The sequence below is a fragment of the Leiobunum rupestre genome, chromosome 6 (assembly GCF_980474605.1).
Source record: "Leiobunum rupestre chromosome 6, qqLeiRupe1.1.hap1, whole genome shotgun sequence".
In the NCBI taxonomy this organism is placed as follows: Eukaryota; Metazoa; Arthropoda; class Arachnida; order Opiliones; family Sclerosomatidae; genus Leiobunum; species Leiobunum rupestre.
The window spans coordinates 36,332,224-36,349,506 of record NC_143389.1 but is presented as its reverse complement, the minus strand read 5'-3'; the positions used below and the strand labels follow the sequence as shown (position 1 = coordinate 36,349,506).

General features: G+C 36.8%; 1 protein-coding gene across 6 annotated transcripts in view; it reads right to left on the bottom strand.

Annotated features, from left to right (window-relative positions):
- Nucleotides 1-12,704: 12,704 nt before the first annotated feature.
- LOC149940779 (aquaporin-9-like) overlaps nucleotides 12,705-17,283 on the bottom strand; it is a 45,162-nt gene continuing 40,583 nt past the window's right edge. For 3 of the 6 annotated variants that reach the window (XM_090178121.1, XM_090178122.1, XM_090178123.1), the window contains exons 7-9: nucleotides 16,402-16,492; nucleotides 14,514-14,710; nucleotides 12,705-13,681 (exon numbers count right to left, since the gene is read on the bottom strand). In XM_090178121.1, coding sequence (XP_090034247.1) covers nucleotides 13,662-13,681; nucleotides 14,514-14,710; nucleotides 16,402-16,492 — 308 coding nt within the window. In that variant the 3' untranslated portion in view covers nucleotides 12,705-13,661. The remainder of the gene's footprint in view (nucleotides 13,682-14,513; nucleotides 14,711-16,401; nucleotides 16,493-17,283) is intronic. The other 3 variants (XM_090178125.1, XM_090178124.1, XM_090178127.1) reach the window with 1 other exon arrangement.

Here is a 17,283-nt window from a genome sequence, read left to right as displayed (position 1 = left end):
ACACTGATGTAGCATCGAGGAAGCTATGTCAATGGAAACGATTCAGGTTTCTAGTGCTGTTAATCGATGGTAAAGATATTTGGTTCGAGTGCTGTTAATCGATGGTAGTGATATTGGGTTCGAGTGCTGTTAATCGAAGGTAGTGATATTTGGATCGAGTGTTGTTAATCGATGGTAATGATGAAGGTATCGAGTGCTGTTAATCGATGGTAATGATATTGGGTTTGAGCAGCGGCGTAGCAACCAGGGGGACAAGGGGACAATGTCCTCTCCTAAATTTTATACTTGGGGACACCACCTGTGTTTGCCCCCCGGAAATATTGTGAATTTGTTTTTACAACCATTATGAAAAAGATAAATTTGTCGTTTAAAACTTTTAACAACAAAGTAAGAGTGAATTAAAATTTAAATTTTGTAGCGTCTCACTCGCAATTTAACCCCCCCCCCCCCCTAAACTCAAAAACGTTCCTACGCCCCTGGGTTTGAATGCTGTCAATCAATGGTAATGATATAGGTTTCGAGTGCTGTTAATCGATGCGAATGATAAAGGTTTCGAGTGCTGTTAATCGATGGTAATGATATAGGTTTCGAGTGCTGTTAATCGTTGGTAATGATAAAGGTTTCGAGTGCTGTTAATCGATGGTAATGATAAAGGCTTCGAGTGTTGTTAATCGATGGTAATGATAAAGGTTTCGAGTGCTGTCAATCGATGGTAATGATAAAGGTTTCGAGTGTTGTTAATCGATGGTAATGATAAAGGTTTCGAGTGCTGTCAATCGATGGTAATGATAAAAGTTTCGCGCACCCAAAGAGATTTAGGTTTCCAACAGCAATCAATTAAATCGATGAAGGTTCGAGCAACAATCTATGCCATATAGATGTATGTTTCGTCAACCAATCTATTAAATAGATTATATTTTCGATCACCAAAAGAGGCATAGATACCAAAATTGGTTTCGATTACCAATCGGGGCATTGATTATAATATTGGTTTCTAGGAAATAGATTAAGTTTCCGAACAGCAATAGGGCCATAGATTTGGATATTGGTTTCAAACACCAATCGATGTCATAGATTATAATTCTGGCTACGATCACCAATCGATTGAATCGCTGGGGACAGCGCTTTATCCAAATCGTATATCATATTCACAAAAAGTTATAGTTAGAGTTTAAAAATTTTAGTACTTAACGTAATTTTTTTTTCAAGAAGTGAAGTTTATTTCAGGTTGTTGCTCAAGAAGGTACATATATCGAACGAATGACAAAATATAAATGACCTAAAGTTATCTGAAACTGATGCTTTCAGAATATTCAAAACGGCATTCAACCCAAACTATCGGGCACTCCAAGAATGTCATTCATTCCGTTCCCTCGATCGACCAAAATACTGCCATGGAGAGTTGGGTTCCAGTTTGTCATTTATATAAAACGACACGCCGCCTTTCAATGGTCTCCGAATTAATATTTTACCCTAAGCCTAGTGTCATCTACTACGGGTATGTCCAGCTGAGAATCTATATTGAAGACTCGAAGAAGTGGGACGCGTTTTTTACCCCCGAACTAGAAATGATTGAACCCGGCAAATTCCCTCAAGTCAGTCTGAAGGTGATGCTTTATTTCCCCCATTCCGTGGGCAGAGGGGTATAGTAATGGCGGAAAAGGAGTATAGCGTAGCGAAGGAACTATTTAGTGGTTTTGGTTCTGGAGCCCGTATACGAATATGATATCGTATATTTGAAAGATGGCCCGTTTCCGAAGAAAAAGCAGCTGGCTTTGAAAAGAGAAAGCGGCCCGAGATGGAAAGGGGGAAACTCAACCAACTTTTCATTCTTATCGCGTAGCCATATTTTACCGAGAAGCGCGCGCTGCCATCTAGCGGGCGAAGGGTACTGGCGGAAAAACCCTCCACACACCCCGAAACGTTACGTCTGTTAAAATACTATCCCCGACTATCCCGAGAATTATTACCTTGATATTTAACTACAGGCCAACGTAGGGAAATGTCTGGACAGTTGAAGACTCGGAAGACGAGATGGTTGGAGGGAAGGCGAGATGGTTGCTGGGAAATCGCCGTATTTCAATCAACGGGGACACGTATATAATAAGTTTATACTGTTTATATTCCAAACGGCAACTGCGAGCGACTAGCTGCCATTGAATTGAGCGGGCTTTGATAAATTTCCGCGAGCGTCTTTTCGGCGATGGGCAGGCTGCTATTTCAATACGATGACCTAGCTTTACGCGATGTTGATTAATTAAGTTGGGAGTCATTCAAATTCGACCATAAATAGTGAGTAATTTATCCTATAGTTCGGTGGCGCAGCTCAGTAATGCATTGTGATAAATACGTTTCCCGACTGAGATATTAGCAGCTCGCTAATCCCGCGCGCGTGACCGTCTTTAGAGTGGCCTGAGGGATTCAAACGGTTCCTTAATCGGCTCTGAGAGATGATTGCAAACTAACGTTGTATAACTCTTTATCTATCTCGCAAAATATTCAAAATAAATCTAGACGAAATTTTAGTATAACGCCTATGCTAATGTCTCAATTTGAATTTTCCATTCGCGAATCTCGCGTTCTCCTCGCCGATTAATTTCTGTACGAAATGATCGACGTTTGATAATAAACTATAATTAAAAATAAATACATTTAATTCGTTTTCACGATATCGTGGCGATAAGAAATAATGTTTTTGGCAAACCTTTAAATTAAATCCTACAGGATTAATAACTGGAATGACCTCATTAAAAGGTCATATTAATTTGGACGCTGAGCGCTCTTTGTTTCAGACTGCGTGAACTTAGAGCGACGACCGGAAAAAAACGTCTGTTTTTAGCCTCAGGGTCAAGAAATTCTCTCGAACAACGGGTACCCGCGTCCGTAATAATATTCCGAGGAACAAGAGAAGGGGAAAAAAATAAGAAAAAAGTGGTGCCGTTATTAAGAACGCCATTAGAAGCCTCCCCTTTATTTCGACAGACTTTTTTAATTAGTGAAGAAAATTCCGACAGCGGCCAAATTAACATTCGCACCAGTCGCCGATTTTCCTTTCCGCGTTTTCTTCTTCAATGTCTTCAAAAGTAAATCTACAAACTGTTATTTTGTGTTTCGCGCCGCTTGGTTAAAACCACGACTAATAAGGTGGAATATTTCCTTTGCATCTAGTAACAGCGATAAAAGTACCATTTCATTTGGCATTTTCTAAATGGCCGGCTAAAACGTCGATTTCCCGTATATTGCGAAGAACAGCCTCTTCAATAGAGTATTTTTCTAAAATATAAAACTATTATAAATGAAATATTAACACAATCCTGAGATATCGTTATTTCTTTGAATAGAAAAATTTATTTTAAATATTGCGCCGATAAATGATGATAGTTTTTCACACTCATCTTCATACCCAACGGTAATAGTTAGTGTAGGGAGCTGTTGGATAGCGTGGCATGAAGGGCTTGCCACCACCCTCCTACGCATTGTAACCCGGCCACCTGTTTAAAGGCATTATAAGTCGCTAGATGACTTGGGCCTACGGTGGTACCTTGGGTTTTAGCCTAGCTGATTATTATTATTTTTTACTAAAGTACTTGAGCAGAAGCCTCTAGGATGATTGTAAGAACATGGGATGAATTTTCCGAAATCACCTCCTACAATGCAATCCATTGAGTTGGGAATAAATAGAGGTACAACTAAATCTGGCTGGCGCAGAACCAATTTCGTTCAATAAGAAGACTTAATCAACTTTATCATTCTACCGTGGCGGCATCTGTCTCTAGTGGTGGAAACTATATTGCAATTGAATTTTTTCGCGAATCTGATGCGAAATTGAAATGTATTACAGTGTAATGTGTTACTCGTAACAAACAAATCTTTGAAGTTGTTTTAAAATAATTTTATTCTGTCAACACGATCCTTTTTAACTCAAGTTACGGTGAGTTAGCTAATAATTATTTATTTTTAGCCATATAACTTTACAAAGTATAGATGGCGCTACCGCCTAATTATAAAGATGAATTTCGTACAGTCTTATCAGAACAGGTCCCGCGTAACCATGGTGACCGAAATCGTAATTGTAATTCTAGCAGTATTATTCCCAATTCAACGATGCAATCACCGCAATGACGGACATAGTTAGCGGTAATGGCGGCCTCCACGTTCTGGCGCCAATCAAAGTCTATAGGTGAACACGAAGCTTGCCTATTGACGGCCTGTTCCCATTCCCCGTGTTTTCTAAATGGAGAGGAAATTCATGCGCTTCGCGAATAAACACAGTGAAAGTGGAGTAGAGGTTCATGCTCTTCAATTGAATTATTTGCGAGTCGATAACAGCGTCTTTTAACAGAGGATCATGTCGTTAGATCATTCAAAGCTACGCAGGCCCACTTCTTGATACTTTAACCTTCTTTCTTAGGAAATGAACTAATAAGTTGTACTTAGAAAATGAAGTTGTTTAACCCGCGTCAATAAACTTTTGATTTTTCTGTAGCCTGGATTATCAATTAGCCGGGGATTGTTACCATTTCGTGCTCAAGTTTCTGCAAAGTTAGTAAATTAATGATGTATTCAAATTAGAACTGATAAAGTAGCTTTGAGAAGATGGGCAGCTTTAATTGCAATCGAAAATTCCTTGTTCTGATTGCGATTAAGTATATAAGCTCAACCGAAATTCGAGGTTTAATCTCCTACAACGGACGACTTCGAAGTGGACCTATTTATCCGAAATCTTAAATGAGATTAACTTGTAGGTCTGTTTGATGTTATTTTGAAATATAAATGCCACGGTATTACCAATCCGTTCAATAAGCCACTTCCCGTATTGCTAAAAGTCTTGAAAGTTATCTAATTACGTGTTTGGTCAATAAATACTTAAATTGTTTGGAAATCCACTGATTTCTGAATTAGGCCGAAATGTACGATAATTAAATGTTCTAGATAGAAAAACGTTTCGGACGGTGATTATTTTTGAAAGTGTATCTATGGAAAATGAGATGGTATATTGTAAAATTGAAATAAACATTACCAGTTACGTATTAAAGGATAGAGTATCCTTGTATGTCACTTAATTTTAGTCCTAGTCTCTTAGATAAAATAGGCCTTTCCATAAAATAAGCTGAACTGGTTTTTACGTAGCTCATTCGTCACGAAATACGTCGAGGTGCAGTTCAATCTATACTTAAGAACAGGGTGCCTCGTCAAATTTACCCTTATTTCCAGGTCTTTTCGTAGTGAAACGTCATCGATACGGCACCAGTTACGCAACAGCAACATCAAAACAAGAAGGTTAATGTTTCTTTTGATGTTCTATTGATTTGTAGGATACACCTAAAGGAGTTTCAAAATTTACAATTAATCTTGTCAAAAGCAAAAGAGAACGTCATTTTAGAGATACCCTGTTAAATAAAAGGGTTTAACGTTCCTCAGAAATTCATAAGCTAGTTGAAGGTTCAACAAATCAATGAAAAGGCCGCTCGGCGCTCTGGGAGATTGGGAAAAGGCGTCGGATCGAAACGCGTCTTCCTTTCCATACGTGGACCAACACCGTCGAGTTCCAGGCCAGATACTCAAGGTGCATTTTGCGGAATCGAATCCTCGGTAGCTTAACTTCCCTTTTGGACTCTTTCACTCTGCGCGTCTCGTATCTGGAATAAATTGGATAAAGGGCGGCCGTTCGCCATCACCGCTCGCCGATTAGAATTACGATTATTCTTAGCCGGGGAGAGTTGGCGTGAAAGGACGCGTTACGCACGGATCAGGTAAAGCGACCTTTGCCTGCCAGCCGCTTCTCGCGACGGAGAATATTGTCATCCGCGGAGGACTCCCCGAAAAGACAAATTATTGTTGGAGACTCGGAGAGCGTCCAAAATGAAATTCATTTTGCAGCCCACTCCACTACCGAGTTTCTATTGTCTCCCGCTCTCTCTCACTCTCTCCTATTTGGAATCTCTCATCCAAGTTCGGGCTATATCAGCTTCTCTTTTTATTATTTCGGGGACGTATTATAGGACCCGTCGTGCCCGAGTTTATAAGGGAAAGGCTCATATAGCGAGGGTCATAGCTCGTATATTGAGGGGCGAAGGGACTCGGTTGAAAGAGCGTAAATGCTTTTCGCCAGAAATTGCCCGGAAATTATCCACGTGTCACGACAGGGGAATTCGGGCACTAGTTCCGTTTTCTTTCTGCCCGTCTCGTAAGCCACTGATCGTTGACAGTTCACTGATCGGCCTTAAATAGAAATTATTATACACCCATATATTAACGTAAATACGTTAAAGGTACGTAGCCGATGGTCAGATTTCGAAGTGCGGTGGCTTAATTATCGGGCTCTCGGGGATACAATAATTTCTATATTTCCTATAATTCTTTAATAGTCTTATAACATCCTATAATTACATTCGCATCCGTTTTATTTTCATTTTCAGCCTCAATCCCCTACATTTAAAGGCGAAGATACTGTTATTGTCAACGCTGTTGTTGGTGAATACTCCGCGCCGCTATAGCTCTGAAACGATATACACGGCGATTATTTCCCAATGGCATTTAATAGAAACTTAAAATTAATAATAATTATAATAATAATAATCAACTAGGCTAACACCCAAGTCACGACTTATAATTCCTTTAAACAGGTGGCCTTGTTACAATGCGTAGGAGCGTGGTGGCAAGCCCTTCATGCTTCGTAAAAACTGTATTTGATATTTATGAAACAGTTAATGGAAGAAATGTTTATAATAACGTCAATCGATTGGGAATACCAAACATCCGCAATCGCACTATCGATTTGGGAGTCCGGAGGCACATTAAATTGGATCTAAAGCAGTTAGGGCTAAAAATGTATCTCAATCGAGTCCTCACGATCATGAGTTCTTCGATGAAAATATATTACAGACTAGCTCATCTTGTTTACGTGATTTTTCGGTTCATTTAGGGATATTTTATTGAAAAATAATATATCATTTATATAAGAATTAAATAACATTACGTTTTACAATAGAATCAAGGCTTAGCGTAATATTTTGTTATCCTTTAAGGTATAACATTGTACTTGATATATCTGATTAAAAAAAACATGTTTTTGAAGTACTATAGCAAGTTAGTTGGCTTTTTATAAAAATAATCTTTCACATAACTTTCTAAGAAACAACAATGGTTTTTAAAATATTTCTTTTAATCTAAACGTCTCAAAATATTTGATATCGAGTTCCTACATCTCAATCAATCCCTTCTTCAACTTATATTTTTCAATGATCATCGGAGGTCGATGTCCTCTTAAGACAACAATAAAATTCGATTTGCGAACGCGGGAGGGGAACTTCAATAGAATATATTAATTCTGAAACGATTACGCCCAAAACCGTACGTAACTCCGCGTATAGTCAAACAAATGTAGGTTACTACAATCGTGATTTTGCTTATGAATTGGTTTAGTATACCGTAAATTGTTTTGAAATCTTTAAATTCCGATTTTTCTAGTAAACAAAAAAGCTGAACGCGCCGAAAATCGTCGAACTTTAACTTAAGTGACATAATACCTACTCGATCCACCCGCCCTTTTGTATTCAATTTACAGGGAGAGGTAAAAGTTAAAAACCCACGAGGTCAGTTAGGGTTAAAAAGTATTCAAAAAAGCTTACGCGTTGAGTAAGAAAAACCAAAAGAAAACACCCAATTTAAACCACTTTATCCGAGAAGGAAAAAACTAAAGACAAAACGGCTCTTGGTTTTTTGGGGTTAAACTAACGATAAACAGCGTATAAAACGGAAACCACACATGGCGCTTTAACTAGAGAGACCCTACACTTTATTAAACATTCTATTGTAAGCTAATAAGCGGCGGGTTTTTCTCTTCCTCCGGCTGTTAATATTGGCTGCCTTTGGAATACAGAGTGCTGGCGCTCCGAGGGCAAACACGCTCTGGAGTGCCTAAAGGCTTAATGAGTGAGAAGGGAGGCCGAGGAAAACTACACTGCAATCTATCTTTCTCGAGAAACGTTGTTCCCAATGACCCGAAATGGGCCACATTTGTCGGGTCAACAGCGGATATAACCGAAATCGTGGGAGGTTTTTCTTTCCGTTAACTTTCTCTTTTTTTGGCGGCCATTTTCACAAAGTCAAATAGAAGACGAAATTTCGCCGAGTCAGTTTCTCCAAAAGGGGGCGCCACCTCACCCCTTACGTTGCGTAGCGATCCCTGAAGGGGATTTTACAAGATTTCGCCTAGAAATTTGGTCAATATGGCGGCCAATCTAGAAGGTAGGGCGTAAAGGGGGCCGAATTGACGATGACGTCACTTCAAAATATACCCGTAAAATCAAATTCGAGTCGAATATAAAAATATATAGATTATCGAACGGTATTACTCCACCCTTTCAATAGCGTGTTTGGCCATTTCGTTCGGAAAAATTTGGAGCCTTAAATTACATTTTCGTTACAAAATACATTTTTGGAACTCCCTTTACTACAATGTATAGTAACTTTGTAAAAATTATTGTAATTTTTCAATTATATCGGCGCTATTGAGAAATCATTTGATTGTGGCGCTAGTTATTTATTCGATAATATATAAATTTATATTTTTATACGTCTCGTATATTACGTTTTATTTTTATTTTTTTCATGTTTGAAAAAGGGGTATTTGCGTTCTTGAGATTTGTGTAAACATTTTGGCTGACACTTATGAAAGGCGTAGAATTTTTTTTATGAAAATAGGCGAAACTATAAAGTAAATTTGGAAAAATGGGAAAACAAAATCTCGTGACTACCATTTCACAGCCAACTTCGATTCGGTGACTCGTGTTCATAGTTGGCCGTGCGACGTTAAAGAAAAAAATTATTCCTTCTAGATACTACAGACAGCTAATTAATTTACACCTTTCTATTACAAAATGTTTTAATGAATAATAATAATTAGATAATTTATATGAATCGCTCAAAATTTAAACCACCATAAGCAAAATAAAATTAATAATAATTCGTATTTCTTAGGATAGATGGCGCTGCAGTTCTCCACAAAGTCACGTGACCACCATCTTTTCAGCCCCTCTGGACTTCATAGTTTCGCCTATAGAGCTCTGACACTGGCCATAAGCTCCGCCTCCGTTTCCATGACAATCACTGTAGCAGACGACTTTTCAAACTCTTGGAGGACAAGCACGGTTTTACAGCGGGAAAAACTATGGAAGATAGCTAGTCATTTTTAATTTATTTCAGTTTTAAAATTGGTTATAAGTCTAAAGTTACTAATAAGTGAATATTTTAAAAGTCCGTGTATTACGGACGTAGCAGCGGGGAAGCGGTATGCTAATAAAATTACTTTAATAGATGGTGAAGATACATGTTTAGTTGGGGTTAGGCCCAATGACAACATAACTGATATCAGACTGTGGTCGTGTATTTTTATATTTTGGGGACTGAATTTAGAAAATCTGATTTCGTTTTTAAGATTTTAAATTAGATTTTGAGAGTTTTGAGAATCGTCAATAATGTTTATAAGTAAGCAGTATAAATGATACAGTAATAAAGCCAGAAGACTAAAGTGACCTACGTGAATAGAATATTTTTTAAACATATTTAATATTGTAAATGGATTGGAATAATAACGCAGCATTGAGAAATCGTTATTTCACTGAATTTGAAGGTTTCTTTTAGAAAGGTTCACCGATAAATGCGTATATTTAAAACCTGAGAAAAACATTCGTCTATTTATGCTTAAAAGATGGAAAGCACTGACAGAAGCTTGTGGTATGATTGTTGGAACTTATCTGCTATGTGAGAGACCAAAACTTACGTCGTTAGTGTAAATTAACTTTCAACTTGAAATTCATATTTATTGAAACTTGATTAGACTAGAAGCTAGGAGCAACAAACACAAAGAGAACGCAACCCGTCAAAAGTCGTGCATTTTCTTGCGTACAGTTTTCATTGGTTAGACGCTTTAGCGCCTGCTGCCGTCGGAAGGGGAAAATCCGGAAATTGTCTTCCCCCCGCCCGTAAAACGTTCAGCGTAAAGGCTCGTCCAATGAAATTTGTACACAACACTGCGTTAGCATGTTTAATGGCTAGCTGCGTTCTCCTCGTGTTTGTTGCTCCTTGCTAGAAGTATATAACTAGCGAGAGAAGGATCCATCTAGGTCATTAAAATGAAACGTGTACCTACGCAAGCTCGAGGCACGGCAGCACATTTCCTAAAGCACGCGAAAAGTAGAAAAGTCCATAGTGAAAAAAGCTCTAAGCAATTTTTAAGTTACGAATTACTCGTAACAATAGGTCTACAAGCATAAAATAAACAAGATGGCACAGCCACAATAGTAGACTTTTCCTCCTAGCAGTCTTCATTTTATCCCTTTGATTAAAAACCACGGCTCAACACTGGCATAGGTAGATAGAGAGAACTAATACCAATTGAATGACGCCTGAATTAAATTTATATCGAGTGCCGTTGAATTCGTCGATTCCCGGGGACCTATACGGAGCTATAGACTATACGCTCCTATTGCTTCCACTGTATTATTCACCTTCACCATCATCAACACCTTCACCGCATACATCAGGATCGAAAATAACAGCCTCTTTTCTCTATACTAGAGGAAAAGGCTAAAAAGGGAAGCTCGGACCAAATAGATCTTAAAAGGAGTTAAAAGGTAAATAAAAGTAAATAAATTATTTATTTACTTAGTCATAGAGAGAGGGTACATAATAATACGCCTAAGCCAGTAGAGGCTTCTGTGGCGCCCTCTATTAGCCAGAATATCCAACGGTTTCGCCGAATTTGGGGATTATTAGCACCGCCTCATTATTAAAAATTTCCAAAACTCGTTGCGTAGCAACGGAAAGCATAATAGGGGGAAAGTGGAGAATAAAATATAAGGTGCAATGCAAAGCGTGATAAAAAACGTGAAAAGGTATGAAACAAGTTTTGAAATTTTTAATGATTAGGCTCAGCATGAACCAATAACCTAAGGGGAAAAAAGCACTCGTTAATACTGAGAATACGAGAATCACGGTTAATTTTAGTTCAATGTGGACAAACTTGGCGTCGCTGAAGTCGATTTCCGACGTAGTTTCTTAGAGTAGTAGTAGTAGTTTCAATTTTGACAAAATAGCGCCGTTTTCGGTTAAATTAATGATTAGGTTTGGTAAGTTTTAGACCTTTTATTTTTGAAATTGGTTCTTTAAAAGTTTAAGGGGGAAAAATACAGTAAGAGCCTCTTTTTCGTTCAAGCTGAACGTTTCTGTTTTAACAATTACATAATTTAGTTATATTTTACTTATTAGGCTGAACCTTCCTCTAGTGCTTAAAATAATTTTGATAATTATAATATTAATAGTTAACGAGATATAAGGTCCTAACTAAAGGGTAGTTTGGGCGCTTGCCCAACTTGTTTAGCTCCGGGGGTCCGAAGTAAAACGTAATAACTTAATTACTTATAAATTTAAAATTGTCACAATTATTTTAGTCACTAAAAAAGAGGCTGTTCTATTCTTAAATATTAATTTTATAAGTTAAAATACAAAATTAAAAGAGTTCAGCTTGAAATAACGCGGAAGTAGACAATTGCCACTGTAGACTTCCCCCTTAAGTAATGGTAATTAACCATTGTGTTAAGTAAAAATAGCCAGTATGACTAAGGTTTGGTTTTATCAAACTTATGGTTTAATTCCATATTTGTATTTCCCTTGCTTTTATTTACCTGGCTTGCTCCATTTTGGTTTTATAACGAAAATTGTATATTTAATGTATAATTAATTGAGAAAAGTGAGTTACGCATTGTTAAATATATTTAGCCAAATTATTCATTATTATCCTAGATAATAAAACGAAGCGACGACATTTACTTTACAAATTGATTATTTGTAAAGAAAGCCCATACGCGTATAATTCATTCTGATTGAACAATTGGGTCACATGTTACGCTTTGTCAAAGCTATAACTGATAAACCGTTATTATAACGGAGGCAACGGATAAACCAAACTCGAAATATAATGGATAGAGCCGGTTCTGCCATCTGGTGGCAGATGTGGGAAACACGTTTTATTACTGGGTCGATAAGAGCCGTAGCGCTAATTTTGAATTGTTCATTTGAAAATAAATTTGGCGTCCACCAGTCAGACGATAGTACGAAAATTAATTATAATATTTTGTACATTAGTTGCACAATGAAGCTTAATTATAATCGTATAGTGAATAAAGCAACAAAATTCTTCAATTATTTTAATGGCATATGATTGTCTGTTTAATTAAATAAAAACACATTTTTACTTATATGATGCGTTAATTGAAAAATTTCATGTCCAAGCTATGCTTAATGAGTGGACTGTATATTTTAATAAGCAAGCGAATAAATAATAATAATAATTTTTATATGCCATTTTTAAACGAAAGATAATTAAGCTGCAACACGTACATTAGCACTGCTAAAAACTAGTCGGTTGACAGATAACAATTTCTAGTAAACGGCATTTTGTTAAATTCAAGTTATTTAAGTTTTTCGGTTTCGATTTACATTACTTATTATGGTATTTACTTTAAAATGTCATCGACGTTTTTATTGACAAGTTTAAATTTTTACAGTAGATGCCCAATTTGCATTTATACTTAAATTTACTATTCACTCGAAATTTTAAAATTTGGCGTTTACTAGATTTTGCACTTTCACCTTTTGAAAATCTCGAAAAAAACTAAGTACTCAAAGTTAAAAGGAAAAACACATTTAATGGTGTCTTATATCACAAGGTAAAGAGACAAATATTTGTAACAGTTCATTTTAAGATATACAGATTATAGTAAAATAGACGTTTGTGATAATAAATTATTTACATAAAACTTTCCTCTAACAAACAATCGTTCGTTATATTATCAACTTACAAACTTTAGTATTCTTTTAAGAGTTAAGACCCACTATGGCCTTCGAATCCTTAAATAGTATAATACAATCTATAGAGAAAATATACATAGTTTTCACTGGGCTATCTAGCCAACGTAGTTTCGAAGTGTGAACGGGCTATTTTTTTGCCCTAACCGAGCAGGTTTGCCAGTTTTTCACGAGCCGTTTACGCTGGAAAAGAGCGCTTAGAGCCAAACTATGTATCCAGCTACGTATTTCAATTATTTTAAAACCTTTTTAGTAGTATTTAAATTTAATAACAATTTTAAGAAATTTCTATCACCGTACGGGAATATTTAAATAATTAACATTTTAGAGCAAAAATATGTTTAAAATAATTATTTTCGTTTAATAAAATGTTAACTTTTATATTTTATTTTTCAAAAATTGTAGAATATGGGTCTTGGCAGTAACTTTTTTCCAGAGATTTTTCCTAACAAGGTTTAAATTATCTCTTCAATATATACGAACTATAGAAATATTTAACACGCACTGTTAAATAAGTTCTTCATCTACGGTTTCCAGGTAGATTTAATTATTTTCGAGTAATTGTTAGCTTGTGGCCGAAGAATTACGAATCAGTTGGCAAACTATCATGGGATATGTAATACGTTGAACGGGGTCAGGGGAATGTTTTTAAAAACTGAGCGATTATTATATTGGTATTGGCACATTTGCGCGACACTTGTAGACATGAATGTTCAAGTATGCGAAATACTCAATGTATTGTTTGTTATTTATTTATATATATTTGTACAGCGTTAACCATCTTCTACTTTTCAGTAGTGGTGATTTGAACCTAAAAAGCGGAACAAATTATTAATTTATAATGAAATTTATTGGCTTTAATTAGATTTAAAAATTACCACTGAATATCAATAGATTTATTTCGAAAGTCAGTGGGTGAAAATTCCCTTCCCCTGTCTTGTGAAGACCGAACTCCCCTACGTCATAATGTCATCTGTTTCTTCGTCCAACTCTCCCATACTAAAGGGAAGTCGACGGAACAGACAACGCTATGACGTACGGGAAGTTAGTTTTCACAAGATAGGTTTATACACGGTGTTTCAAAATGTTATGCAAAATTTTTAAGGAGTTGTAGGGGGTGAGTTGAGTAGTATGCCTGTTTTTTCCCCATTTTCCTATGATGAGTTAAAAAAGCGCCAGAGAGCTTCAAAGTGTGGCCTACTAGCCCCTGGAAGTAGGCTGCATCAAGCGCAAAACAAAGCAGCAGGGAAATGCGAACATGAAGGTTTGGGTTCGTGTGATAGGTAAAAAAGGACTTTGTAAACTAATCGAGGTAACCAGCGTATAAAAGTAAACTTAAAACGTATTTAAAGTCCCTGCTGCTTGGTTTTGCGCTTGTTGCAGCCTACATCCAAGGGCTAGTTGGCCACTCTTTGAAGCTCTCTGGCGCTCTTTTATCTCATAGTAGGAAAATGGGGAAAAAACAGGCATACTTCTCAACTCACCCCCTACAACTCCTTCAAATTTTTGCATAACATTTTGAAACATCATAATATATGATCCCCACTCTAAACATTGAATCCAGACTAAGAAATCAGCTTTTAACCCATTTCTGATGGATCTAAACATTGAATCCAAACTAATCTTACAGTTAGGATGCTTACCCCTGTTGTTATCGAACGGAGCATTTGTGTTTATGGTACTTATAGATTCGTGTTTCCATTGTGGCAACCGAATTTCTTCCCTAACCGGAGGCTCCAAGGGCCAATGAATCTCCACCATCAGTTTGTAGAGCCACGCTCCCAAGATAGCTCCGATGTGAGGTCCGACGATAGGTACCCAAAACCAATAGTCCCGATAACTGGATCAATATTAAAACGAAACAATCTTAATTCAAATTCAAAGTATTTTATTTTTTATGAGTTAAGTCGGTTGTCAAGGGGCCAAGTCTTCAAGCGACTTATAGTTACTGTTACGCAAACCACAACGTTTCATCCCAAACCACAATATAGTCCATTTTCTTATGTTCAAAAAAACTTTTACGTTTTACATTTTTATGATTGAATATGGTGATACCCAATACTATATTATATAACAAGGATGTACAGTCTGTTACAAAAGTCTTCGACAAAGGGAGTTTTTGCATTTTTCTTAAATTTTCTCGAAAACTCTTCTCAATATAATCATTCTCCATAAGTATACATAAATTTATTCTTGATTATATGATTAAAATTCACTGTATAAACATGTATGTTTATTGCCGTACCGGCGACGAAATACCTTTCATGGGAAATTCAAAATATTTATCTAAGTACCCTTCTTAATATTTTAATGTACTTAATTTTAAAGCTTAGAAATATTAATTAGATGAGCTACCGACCACATGTTTTACCTCACTCACGAACCAGTACCATCAAAATTCGTATTCTGCTAATTTTTCCCGAAAGAGTTCAGACCAAGTACAAAATAACTAAACAAATTCCGTTTGGTGAGGCCAGGGTAAGTATAGAACGGGTAATGCCGACATTACCACGTTGAGGTACATAAAACGTGCGATTTGATGATTGTTCAGGAGCATAATACTAAATATACGCTAAGCTTAAAAATAATAATCTACATTAAATATTTATTGATCACTTTGAAAATTACGCAATAGAAATTCCTACACGTACTAGTATCTTTCCGCCAAACGTACTAGATATTTTGCCTTTCTTAACCTGCAACTGAGTATATAATGAGGCTAATTTGTAAAAGGTTGGGCTACATGTAAAACAGTTTTATTAAGCCTTGTTTTTAAAAATAGTAAACCTATAGTTAAACCCGAAGCCAGATCAAGACAAATACCCTTCCTGGTTTCACAGACCACATAATTTTCCGAACACTTAATTGACCCAACCGCCATGACTCACGTGGTCCATATGAACTCTGTCTCGGTGCATATCTAGCTATTTCTGCATTACTCGCGCGTTCTCTAAGAATAGATTAGAAGGCGGTTGATGTCAATGGTGGGCTACTCCGAGTGGCGCGTGTTTATTCCACCACTGTCGACGACTATCAACATTACGTGATAAGAATGAGAATTGTGTCAGTTTTCATTTGGGTCAGGAGAAAGTTCTCCCTCGGGAAAACAATCAAATTAAGAACCGCATAGCGCCTATTTATTCATACTCGTTTTCACGCAGTAGTTTCTAGTAAACCGTATCTAGAATCCATCTGGATGAAGAAAAAATTGAATTTCCGTTTAGGCGCTTAATATCCGGTTTGTGGTTGACACGAGTTGCGAAGCCGATTGAAAACGGATTAGACGCTAGAAATTGTATTGGCAGGGGCACTATTTGCGGTACTTTCTCAAACCCATATGACGTATTACTTCTCCTAGCAAGTTCCAAAATGTATCCCCGTTAGCTCCATATAAATCATCCCTGCCAGTGCGTGTCATACACTTCCGAATAATACAGTATCTCCGGCGGTCATAATCCTTAAATAGGTTCGCCAGAGGGAGCCATTTAAACGCGAAAAATCAATTTCGGTGGTAAAAATCTGGTGACGTACCTGAAAACTTTGCTTCCCCATCCGGCGATTGCTGTGAAGGCCCGTGGGCCCAAATCTCTGGCGGGATTTAACGGGGCCCCGCAATTGTAACCTGGAATGAATTTTAAAGTTAATTGTTGTTTTATCTGAAAATGAGTCTAGAGGTCGGAGTTTGGATAAAAATTAACCGTTTATTTGGATAATATCCATAAACAAAAATTATATAAAAAATAATCAGTTATTTTTGTATTTTCCTATAATAAATCGTTTCTATCCATGGATAATATCATATGTAAAATAATCACTCATAAGTATGCCATAAAAGCATTTTCGTAATGAAACCTTGTTCACGGGATATGACGTAATTTACGTCACTTACAATTCCGTGACGAAATACGCGTCATCAACTTTACTGATGGGAAACGGAAGTTAGTGAGAATTCCTCGCGCGTTTCTGGCTTTGCCCATGCAATTGGCCCATGTCAAGTTAAGTTCGTGCCTCGCGATCACATGATTTAATTTCCATGGTAACCTTTTCAATAGCGCAAGGATTATAAGCATTTTTGCATTTTTGGGTCCGCTTAATGTATGTTCCGCGTGAAACAAGGTCTCATTGAATTTTTTTCAATGGAAATGTTATACAGAGGCATACTTATGAGTAATTATGTTACATATGATAATATCCATGGATAAACGGTTAACCGCAATTTTTATGATTAATCGAAATTTTGCCAGTTAATTTATCTGCTCCGACGTTCTCTAAAAATGAATTATTTTTAGAAATCGTGCTCTAAACATTGTAGTGTTCTGGTTTCCTAGTAGATGGCGTGTCGGTGTTTAGATGATGTATTTTAATAATAATTCAATCGTTAAAAATATTTAGCGTGTATCGTGGGCCTCCGCG